Below are 11,368 nucleotides of genomic sequence, written 5' to 3'. Positions count from 1 at the left end.
TTCTCCAGGGCAACATTCCCAGCTCTCCCAGCCTGATCCAGAGCAGAATCCTGGAATGGTTTGGATTAGTAGGGACTTTGAATCCCATCCCATTCCCACCCCATCCATGGGCAGAGACACCTCCCACTATCCCAGGCTGCTCCAAACCCCAATGTCCAACCTGGCCTCGGGCACTTCCAGGGATGAGCAGCTCATCCCAAGCATCATCATGGACAAACAAACCCCCTCTGAGTCAGCGCCTCAGACGCCTCGTGCTGGTTTTCCCTGGAATTACTGGGGCTGCCACTGTCTCTCCTTCGAGCTCAGGACACCTCGAAGAGGAACTCGGAATGAATCCGGAGGGTTCATCTGCAGGGCTGGAAGAGCATCAGGCAGGAACCACCGCAGAGGAGCCTTCCTGAAGCTCACGGTGCTGCTGAGGGGGAGCTGCAAAACAGCTCCCGGTCCCTCACGATTCCAGGGACAAGCCTGGTATCAGCTGCAAGGCAGGAAGCACTGTGCAACACGCAACGCCCTCAGGCAGGGGAAAGACGAGACCACCACAAGCAAGGTCAATGCCTGAGAACACAACAAGCCGGAAGAATCACAGAAACAGCCACAAAAAGGCTAAAAGCAGCAACAAAAAAACCAACGCGCACGCTCCGCCCGCCACCACCGCTCTGAGGCGGCGCGCGCCGGCACCGCGCTTATATAGGGGGAGGGGCTCTCCCAGCATGCCCCGCGCCGAGGGCCGGCTCCCCCTTTGCACACGGCGCGCATGCGCAGCTCCCCCCCCCCCCCCGGACGCTCCGCCGTGCGCACGCTGCGCGCTTTGACCCCGCGCTCCGTCCGCGCAGCCGCGGTGCGCCCTCCGCGCCGTGTCCCTCCGCGCGCCGCTGCCGGCGCTTTCCCCGCCGCTGCCGGCGCTTTCCCCGGTGGTTTTGGGGGGTTCTTCTCCACCCTCCCGGCTCATCCCGGCGGCGGGGGACGCGGGGAGAGCGGCGGTTGCGTCCCGGCCGAGGTAGGAGGCGGGGGGCGGCCGGCGCTCGGCGCGGAGGGGGCTGAGGGGACGCACGTAATGGCGGCTGTGAGGGGAGAGGGGGAGGGGAGGGCGGCCGGGTGAGGGGCCCTCACGGGGAGTCCCGGGCTGTGGGTGTTTATCGTTTCTCTTTTATCCCTTCTCCTTTGTTCCTTATCTTTTATCCCCTCGATGATTAATCCTTCATCGTTTGTCCTTTCTCCTCCGGCACGCGGATAAAGCCGCCCGGTAACCACCGACCTGCAGCGCAACCGCAAGGCCAGCACGGATTCGCCTCGTTTTATAGCCGGCGCGGATTTAAAGCTGCTTTTTATCCATTTCTATCACGGCTTTAAACGAGGGAAAGCCTCCGTCTATCCCCCAACACTCAGAGCCTTAATTTAGTCCGTAAACAAATCTTTAAATCCGTAAAATCCGCGGGTTTACGTTCAAACAACGGGCTGGGAGTTGTGGGGTTTGGGGTTAAAATTGACCCTAAATAGAGCAGTACCAGCCTCAGGTTGGGTTTTCACCTCAGGGCCTGACCTCAGGCGCCTCTTCGTGGTTTGGGGTTAAAAAGGCGGCTTTTCCCTCTTTGTTTTCACTCGGAAAGAGAATAAATAATTTGAATCGGGCGAAATACCCGAAAAAAAAGGGTTTTTAACCTAAAGCCAGGTGTCGGGGCTCTGTAGCATCCCGTGGTTTGCAGGAACCTCGTCTTTTGGGGGGATTTAACCTTTTTTTAGTGCAATTTAGGTACGGGCTGCTTCGATATTTTTAGTGTTGTTTTAAACCAGAAATATTCTCGGCATTGTTCTTTTTTTTTTTTTAAGAAAAATCGCTTTTTGGGTTATTTTTTCTCAGAGTGTTTCCCTACAACTGGTTTTTTTTTTTTGGCTCAGAAGCCAAACCAACCCCCTCCAAAATCTCATCCCAGCCCAGAATTGACGTTTAAACGTTGTAAGTTTGGGGTTTTTTATTTTTGCCTCCTGTCTCTGGTGTGAAAGCAGCTGCTGTGAGGATTGGAGAGGGTGGATCTGAGATGAGCTCACGATTTTCCCTGGGACAAGCCTCTCTCTGAGGACAAGGAGTATCCCGAATTTCGTTATTATTTTTTCTTTTTTCCCCTTTTTCCTTGATTTAAATCCACCACAACTCCACCATCCCTCTGGCTCCCGGGCTGTGGGGATGGAAGGGACCAGCCCAGCCTCCTCTTCCCCAAATTCTGCTGGAACTGAGCGTGTTTATCCGAGGCTGGGGGTTCCCAAATCCTGCTGGATCCCTTCTCTTCCCTCTTTTCCTCCCCCAGTTTGGGATTGGGGTTTGCTTTTGCTGCCAGATGAGCTCGTCTGGGTGTGAGGACCAGCACTGAGATCTTTGTTTGCCTTTTGGCTTCCCCACTTGAAGGTAAATAAAACCTCTTCTCCTCCTTCCTTGCCACCAAGTTAAACATTCTGCCTGGAATTTGGGCTTGGTTTTTCTTCTTTTGGGGGTGGAATTCGGGGCAGAAGTGGCAGTGTTTGTTCTGCCTGCTGGTGTTTCCATTTCTTTCTCAAACTCTGCTGCTCCAGAAGCGGAATTTCAGGAGGATTTCCGGTGCTGAAATGCCCAATTTTGGGTCTGCCGCAGGAATTCCTGCCCAAAAAGCTTGTCCTGGTTTTTTTGTTGTTGTTGTTGGTGTGGTTGGATAGAAACTTCCTGCCTCTAAGGCTGGCATGGGGCAGACTTTTGGGAATGTTGCCATGGATTCCACGGCTGGTGTTGATGTTCTGCTCGGGCAGGGATGGAGTTAAGTTTTCCTGGGAGCTGAGTTTGGCCAAGCTTGGGCTTTCCCTGGGCTGGGGATGGGCAGAGCTGCAGCCTGGAGCCCCTCATGGGATATTCCATACCTGCAGTGTCCTTCTCCATGGAAAAACTGGGCTAGAGGAGGGGCAAAAAGGGGCAGTTTGGCTTCCAGGATTGTGTGGAGTGGGAGGAGTGGCTTTGCTTGGGGTTTGCCTCCCTTTCCTTCTCCACGGTTTCATCCCTGCTTCCTTCAGGCTTTGCAATTCCAGCTCAGCCTTTGCTGGGCTCTTTTTCCTGGCAAGTCCGAGGTATCAGGCTGGGATATCCCTCTATTCCCGTTATCCAGGTGCTCCAGGATCATTCCCTGGAGGTGAACAACTGTTCTGCCTTCCTCCTCCTCCTCCTCCTCCTCCTCCTCCAGGACAGATCCCAGCTCCTGGTGTGTCCTGGTGTGACCGGAACATTCCCAGTGATGATCCTGGCTCTTGGAGTTCCCAATGCAGCGATCCCAGCTGAGATCCTGCTGGATCTGGAGCTGGCAGCAGGAATGTGCCCAGGGGCGGGTGGCAGGAGCCGCTTTCACCTCTACAATCCTGGGAATTTGTTTTGCCTGAGCAGGCAGGTGCTGGAATGGCAGAGCAGCCGGCTCTGTTGTGCTCTGTTGTGCTCTGCTGGCTTTGGGCCGTGCTGGAGGAGCTGGAGGATCCCAGGATCGAGGGATAACATGGACAGACACCGTGGATAACCCCAAAAATCCAGGAGCCTCCTGCTGGAACGGGGATGTCCCCTCGAGGTGGGCTCGTGCCACCACAGGGAAGTCTGGAGGTGACAATCCCAGATTCCCAGAGATCCAGGGGATGTTGTGCTGGCCAGGGTCATCCCAAAGAATCAGAGAATTCCCAGATGCAGGAAAAGGGCTGGGAATGCCTCGCCCACCTCCTGACCTCGATGCTGGAACTGCCGGGCTGCCGTGGCAGGAGCGGGATGAGGAATTGGCCACGGGAAAGGATCCACGGCACCCTCCGGACACCGACGCCGTCGTGGGGTTGGGCAGCCCAGGGAGGAGGAGGAGGAGGAGGAGAATCCAGCTCCTTCCAGAACCTTCCAAGATGTTGCCATCAACCAAAGGAAGATCAGGGATGCTCCAGAGGAGATGCAGCTTTTGGGATCGGACGTGGTTCCATCCATGTGGATATGGGCACTTGTGGAACAGCTCTTGGAAAGGCCCAGCAGCTTCCCAGGCATGGCAGGGCTGTGGTTCTGGCTTTCTGTAGCACAGAGCCAGAAAATTCCATGCTGTTTCTAGGGAGAAGTCAGGAAATTCTCCTCTTGGAATTGCTCTTTGGGTAAATCTTCTGTGTAACGGGAGAAATCCACTTCCAGCTTCTGCCGAGGTTCCTGGAGGAAAGGAGGCTCTGGGGGGACCTTCTGGCTCTCCTGGCTGGGGAGGGGGAATTGGGATCTTATCCCAGGGAACAGGGACAGGAAAAGAGGGAACAGCCTCCGGCTGAGCCGGGGGAGGCTCAGGGTGGACAGCAGCAGGAATTTCCTCGTGGAAAGGGTGCTCAGGGTTTGGAAGTGCCCAGGGAGCTTTGGAATGCCCATCCCTGGAGGTGCCCAAGGAATTCCTTGTGCCAAGGTGTGGATCGGGCACAGCTTGGACTCGCTCATCCCGGAGATCTTTCCCAGCCTGAATAATCCTGGGATTCTGGGCTGTGGCAGGTCAGGCTTTCCTTTGCCTTTTTAGCTCTGGGTGGGAATTCTCGCTCCGGATCTGTGCCTGTCTCTTCCTGCACGTGCAGCAGAGCCTTGCAAGCCCCAGGGAGGGTTGAAAATCCCAAACTTTCCATTTCTCAGCCTGTATTGGGAAGGCTGGAAAAACGGAGGTGGGAAGTTGAAGGGAAAGCAAGGAAGGCGTCGTTTGGCTTTTCCATTGTGCTCTGGAGTTCTGGGATTGCTGTTCCCAGGGATCAGCGAAGCATGGTGGGCTTGGGAGAAGGTCCTTGGAGCGTGGAGGTGCTCCAAGGGCTCTGGATCAGGCTGGGAGAGCTGGGAATGTGCCCTGGAGAAGGGAAGGAGCCAGGGAGAGCTGCGAGCCCCTTGCAGGGCCTAAAGGGGCTCCAGGAGAGCTGCAGAGGGACTGGGGCCAAGGCCTGGAGGGCCAGGAGGCAGGGAATGGCTTCCCAGTGGGAAAGGGGAGCTTGGGCTGGGATGTTGGGAAGGAATTGCTGGCTGGGAGGGTGGCGAGGGGCTGGGCTGGAATTGCCAGAGCAGCTGGGGCTGCCCCTGGATCCCTGGGAATGTCCAAGGTTGGACACTGGGGCTTGGATCCAGCTGGGATAGTGGGAGGTGTCTCTGGGTGGGCTTTGAGGTCTCTCCCAAGCCAAAGCATCCCAGGATTCTGCCCGATTTCCGTTCCGTGTCGCTGCAGCCCCAGCTCGGAGCTGGGTCCCTGCTGCGGTGTCCCGGTCCCAGCAGCGGCAGTTCCAAGGGTTGGCCGCTTCCCAAACAAAACAGCCTGGAAGAGGAAGGTGAGGCTCTCCCTGATATCTCCAGACCATTGTTTTCCTTCATCTTGGAATTTCCTTAGACAGCATTTCCAGCATTTCCTTTGGAAAGGTCACTCAGGAGCTCCTCGGCTGCAGCCCTTCCTAAGATTCCCGAACTGGTTTGGGTGGGAAGGGACCTCCAATCCCATCCAGTGCCACCCCTTGCCATGGACAGGGACATTTCCCATGGACCAGCTTGCTCCGAGCTCCTTCCAGGCTGGAGCACCATCTGATGAGCTGAGGTTTGCAGAGGTGAGTTGTGATTCCCGATCGTGCTGTGGGAGCTTCCCAGCTCCCAGGTGTCCCTGTGAAAATAACCTGGAGAAGTAAAAACTCATCCGACGGAAATTCGGGTTCGTTCCCTGCTCCGGGACGTTCCTGACCCATGGAATTAAGGTTGGTGGTGGTCCAGATTGGCTCTGCTGATCCATTCGTGGTTGTCCTGGTGCTGGGTGCCTTTGGGAGCGTTCCCTCTCCCGCTGCTTCCCACAGGGATGGGCTCGGAGGGAATTTTTGCCCTGCGGTGCTGGGAATTCCAGAGAAAACCCAAACAGAAAGGCAGGAGGTGGCTCGGGGAATGTTGGTTGATGTCTCTTTGGAAACCCTCTGGAACAAACGGCCTCACCTGCAGTTCCTGTTGAAATCCAATTTAATTTGTGGAGGGAGGAGGAATCCGGGCTGAGAGGCCGGATTTTTGGGAATGCTGGCTGGTGGGAATCTGGTCATTGTGGCTCTCCAGGTGTTTGCTTGGAGAGGATTCACAGGATCCGCGTTTCTCCTGGGCCTGAGCGCTTTGTACTTGCTTCAAATGAAATCATTCCTGATGGAACTCGCACCCGGATGGGACCAAACCCCAGGAATGGCGCTGGAAAATCCTCCTCTCCCTCACCTGGGCGTGGCTTGTGCTCCTCAAACCTTGAGCGTTGTGAGGCCACGGGAGAGGCAGCGCCGCTGACGGAAGAACTTCCACCCAGAGTCAGCTTCCACGGGCTCGGAAAACAAAACCCCGCGCCGGCGAGACGAGAACCTCGGCGGAATTCAGCACTGGGAAAACTCCTGGAAAAACCTCGTGTGTTGCTGCGAGAAGAGTCTGGTTCTGGGAGCCAACTGATGGACAGGGGGAAATGAGGAATTGCCGGGTTCGGGGTTTTCCTGCTTTGGGCTGGGGTTGGGAATGAGGATGGTGCTGATGTTGTGGCTGTTGCTTTGTCCTCGCCCTCAATCCCGGATTCCCGGTGTCCCCGCTCGGCCCCCGAGGAGCTGCTGGACAAGGACTTTGCTGCTGTTGTGGTGTTTCACTGCTCTGCTCTCCATCTCCATCCCTGGCCTGCTTGGACGGGGCTTGGAGCAACCTGGGATAACGGGAGGTGGAATGAGATGGGCTTTAAGGTTTTTTTCCAGCCCAAACCGCTCTGGGATTCTATTTCCACGTCTCTGTGGTGTCTGATTTTACTCTCCCTGTGTTTGTACCTTCGTTTCCCACCTGGCAGAACCGAATTCTCAGTGTTTTCACCCAGACTAAGCCCCACTCCCCTTGGCCACGGTGCTTTTCGTGTGTAGATATTTTTTCGTTGTTGTTGCCGTTGGTTCCTGTACGATTTCCCTCCTCTCTCGTTTCAAACCCTTCCGCTTTAAGCTCTTACCATCTGGGAGATCGGATTCTTTTCTACCCACAGAATTCCAGCCTCTCATCCCACCCTGTGAATTCTTGCAGGGTTTGCTCTTCACCCATGAGAGCGGCCATGGGAGTGTCCTCCTGGAAACTGCTCCGGCCTCGGCTCAGCTCCACCGAGTCATAACTGGTTTGAGTTCTCCACGTAGATGGTTTCACTTCCAACTCATCCCTCGCCAGCCTCCAGACAGGGTTTTTATTCATGCTTTGCCTTCCTGCTCCTAAAATTAATTGTAATTAAACCCAAACTCTGTTGTCACCGAGAAGTGAACTGCCAGGTTGGCACGGACGCTGTTGCAAGTGTCACCGCTGGTTGTGTTCCCCGGGACGTTGTTGGGTTTGAGCTCGTTGATTAATCACCCGTTCTCTATATTTTATATTCACTATATTCTCTATATTTTATGTTCACTATATTGCAGTGAAAGCAAACCTTTCCTGTGCATTTTGAGTGCTTTAAGCTGTCGTGCCAAAACCCCGCTGCCGTGCCTCGGGTTGTTTTGCTCACCGTCATAGAAGCCGCTGTGAGCACATGCCAAAGATGACCCATCTAATCCTTGTCTTTTAACTTGCAGCTTTGTGTTGTTCTTGGAAAGTTTCGCACCACTTGTGAATTCCCTGAACCTTGGCCTTGCCAGGCCCTTTGTGTTGGGCCCTCCTCCTTTTCAGCTTGCCCAAATTAAGACCCACTTGGCTCTCCAGCACTTGTCCTCGGCTGCCAGCGGCGGGCCGGCACCTCCCCATGCTGGCTTCCGCCAGGCATTGCTGAAAGACGCAATGTTTAGCCCCAGAGGAACCTTGCCCCCGAGGCCCAGAGGACCCAACCCGTCGGGCACCAAACCCCCAGGAGCCTTCGGGGCCAGAGGCGCGGCGGGGCCGCCGAGGAAACCCGCGCCCGCGACGCCCCAAGGAGCGCCGCAGAGATTCTCGGGACAGGAGGCGCTGCAGTGGACGGGTTCCCAGAGGATCAACGTCCGCGTCACGCTGCACAGGGCCGACCCCAGGAAGGTCAAGGAGAAGACCAACCTGCACCAGGAGCAGAAGGGAGACCCGCGCGCCAACCTCTGGGACAGCGGCCCCTGCCCCGCCGGGAGCGCCGGGCCGAAGCCGCCCGGCCCGGCGCCGGTCTTGGAGCAGAATTCCAACCCCCAGAACCGCTACACGCCCGAAAGCGCCTCCAGCATTTTAGCGAGCTTCGGGCTGTCCAACGAAGACCTGGAGGAGCTGAGCCGCTACCCCGACGACCAGCTGACGCCCGAGAACATGCCGCGGATCCTGCGGGAGATCCGCATCCGGAAGATGGGCCACGCCGTGCCCGGCCTGCACGCTCCGAGCCGGGGGGACGAGCCGGTGGGCGAGAGCAGCGGCGCCGCCGTCAAGGGCAAGGTGATCGACTACGGCCACGCCAGCAAGTACGGCTACACCGAGGACCCGCTGGAGATCTGCACCTACAACCCCGACGCGCTGCCCGAGGAGCCGGTGGAAGCGCGCGTCTACAACCCCGACAGCTCGAGCGCGGAGAACCGGGAAGAATTCCAGCGGGAGCAGAGCGTGCCGGTGGCCGTGCCGCCGCCCAGCGTGCCGTGCAACGCCGTGTTCCCGGCGGAAGAGCTCATCAAGCTGCCGGCTTTTCCCGCCGACTCCTCGCCCGCTCCGTCGTTTTTCCCGGCCGAGCCTCCGGCCAAGGTGCCGGCGCTGTGCGGTGCCGCCGCGCCCGCCGCGCTGCCGGTGGTGAAGCCGGTGTCGCAGCCGCCCATGCCGCCGGTGCTGCCGCCCATGCTGCCGGCGCTGCTGCCCACGCCGCTGCCGCAGCCCATGCTGCCCCCGGTGATACCGCCGCTGGTCCAGCCGCCCGTGTCCCAGCACGTGTTGCCGCCCTTGACGTCGCCGCCCTTCTCGGCCGGGCTCTTGGCCGCCATCAGCCAGCACGAGCAGAAGCAGCGCGAGACCGGCAGCTCCCAGCCCGGGCCCGGTGCCGCCAGCGGGACCACGGCGGGACACAAAAGTTTCCATTCGCAGGCTGGGGAGCCCATCAAATCCCCGTTCGGGGTGGTGAAGGCGTCCTGGCTGCCCGTGTTCCCGGATTCCCAGAAGAGCAAACGCCTGCCCACCCCGTCCATGATGAACGACTACTATGCCACGTCGCCGCGAATATTCCCACATTTGTGTTCTCTGTGTAACCTTGAATGCACTCATATGAAGGTGAGTGGCTTTCCCAGATTATTCCCTAAGCGTGGGTACTTCCTGGCGCAGATTGTTTTTCCCCTGGGAATTCCCATGGATTGGGATGCTGCTCGCCAAGGTTGAGTGTTGGGAATGGTGCTAGAAATGATTGTAAGAGCGTGTTCTGCTCCCGGTTGCATTGCAGAGTTGCTTTACGTGTTGGTTTTTAATTTTTTTTTTTTTTTAATTTCTTTTATTTTGAAATAGCTTTTTAATGTTAAAAAAAGCGGGGTCTGACTTTGCAGCGGGTCTCGAACGGCGAAAAGCAAACCTCGAGCAGCGCAGTGAAACGTCCGTGTTGTGTGTGGGGGGGACTAAAATCACGTCTTGGGGAGGGTGAGATGTCCGTGTGTTCATTCCCCCCCCCCTTCCTCCTCCTCCTCCTCCAAAGTGTGCCTGACAACAAAAGAGCCCATTTAGAACCCAAAATTTCCTCTTCCAAATATGGTCCGGGTGACAGCGCTGAATATTCTGGAGGCTGGCTCGGAGGGACGCGGAAGAAGCGTCCATTCATCCCGCCGGGCTCTCAGCCTTGAAGGAGATCAGAGTTTCAGCTTGGAAGGAAAAGAAAGAAAGGGGGGGGAAAAAGGTGGATATTGGGAGATAGAAAATGTTTGGAAAGCTGTGGGTTTTCCTGGAAAAGGCCAAGGTCTGATCTGTCAAAAACGCGATGTAAAAATCATGGAATAATTGATGGATGAGTGTTTAATGTGTTTGCATTCCAAAGTGTGGAAAGGCTGTGGGGGAGGGGGTTTTTGGGATTTGGCAAAATCCTGCCGATTTTAGGCTCTGTTTCTGCTGTGAATTTAAAATGGGATTAAAAATGGGGATGGATGTGTGGGGAAAAACAGCCCGAAATTCCCAAATCCTTTTCCTCGTGAAGCGCTGAGGGCTAAGGAGATGGGAAGTGGGAAACAGGAAGGAAAATTTAAAATAGAAGTGGGTGGAACTGAGCAGGGAGACAAAAGTGGGGTGGGGTTAATGAAGGGAAAAAGCACTTTGGGAAAAGTGGGATGAATGAAATGGGAATTTTCCTCTGGTTTTAAGGGAGAAAAGGAAGGAAATGGTGTCACTCAGAGTCCTGTGTCGGAGATTTTGGGGGTGGGTTAAAGGTTGGGAGTCCTTGTCCCGCTGGCACCGCAGCGTGGGATGCGTTCCCAGGCATCCTGATCCCACTGCAGCTTCCCAAAGCTGCTCCCTGCCCTTCGGCTCTGCATTCACATCCTTCGGGAAGCGTTCGGTGTTTGTGTCCTGGGGACACGGCACACCTCACGGGAGCAGCCGTGCTGCAGAAGAACGCGAAGAGTTTGGGAGTTTTTATCCCAAAAAATGAAAGAGGAAAATGTCCAGCTGCTGGATCCGTGAATTGCAGAGAACGAAGAATTCCTCGGAATTCCAGCTCTACAAATCCCGTTGGTTTTGCCTCGGTTGGGTGGTCGGAGATGACCTGGACGTTGTTCATCTTCCCGACCGTTCCCTGTCCCCTTCTGGGACAGCTGGATGGGACCTCAGGTTGGAAGAGCCACGAGATCCGGCGATTCCCGGTGAGCGCTGACGTGGACTTGAGACATTTGACGCTGTCCCCCGTGGCCTGGAAGAAGGGATTGCATGGATGGAGCGCTCCGGGCTGGATGGCGGCGCTCGGGAGTTGTCGAGGGCTCCGTGTCCAGGTGGCACCAGGGATGGGGATGGGCGCTGTTCGTCGGGGACGAGGACGCTGGCGTCGGTCACCCTTGGCAAGGTGGAGGTGACACCAGGATCCCACCTGGAGGGAAGGGACGGCGTCACCTGGACAGCCGGGAGAGGTGGGACCGTCCCAGCCTCAGCAAGGCCGAGGGTCAGGATGATCCCAGCACCGATCCAGGATGTGAAGAGAGTGGTGGGAGCAGCCTTGGGAGAAGGACTTGGGGGGTCCACATGTCCCGGACAGATCCCTGTGTCCTGGGCTGATCCCAGAGCGTGGGCAGCAGGAAAAGTGGGAATTCTGCTCCTGTGCCCCGCTTAGGTGAGGCTCCACCTGCAGAGCTGCTTCCGGTTCCCAGATCCCAACTCCTGGAGGACGTGGAGCTGCTGGAGCAAAGCCAGAGGAGGTTCTGGTTCTGGCTCAGGCTGGGAGAGCTGGGAATGTTGCCCTGGAGAAGGGAA

General features: G+C 56.7%; 1 protein-coding gene across 1 annotated transcript in view; it reads left to right on the top strand.

Annotated features, from left to right (window-relative positions):
* Positions 1-821: 821 nt before the first annotated feature.
* Positions 822-11,368, top strand: part of LOC121660484 (zinc finger protein 638-like) — a gene marked incomplete at both ends in the record, with an annotated part of 18,592 nt that continues 8,045 nt past the window's right edge. Inside the window, 2 exons of the mRNA XM_042019848.1 lie at positions 822-1,000; positions 7,576-9,202. Of these exons, the coding sequence (XP_041875782.1) occupies positions 822-1,000; positions 7,576-9,202 (1,806 nt within the window). The remainder of the gene's footprint in view (positions 1,001-7,575; positions 9,203-11,368) is intronic.

This window comes from Corvus kubaryi, unplaced genomic scaffold (assembly GCF_017639235.1).
Source record: "Corvus kubaryi isolate FWS band 111438036 unplaced genomic scaffold, C.kubaryi_AGA036_p1.0 36282, whole genome shotgun sequence".
NCBI lineage: Eukaryota > Metazoa > Chordata > Aves > Passeriformes > Corvidae > Corvus > Corvus kubaryi.
The sequence above is the reverse complement of the archived record's forward strand: the minus strand, read 5'-3'. Positions and strand labels throughout refer to the sequence as shown.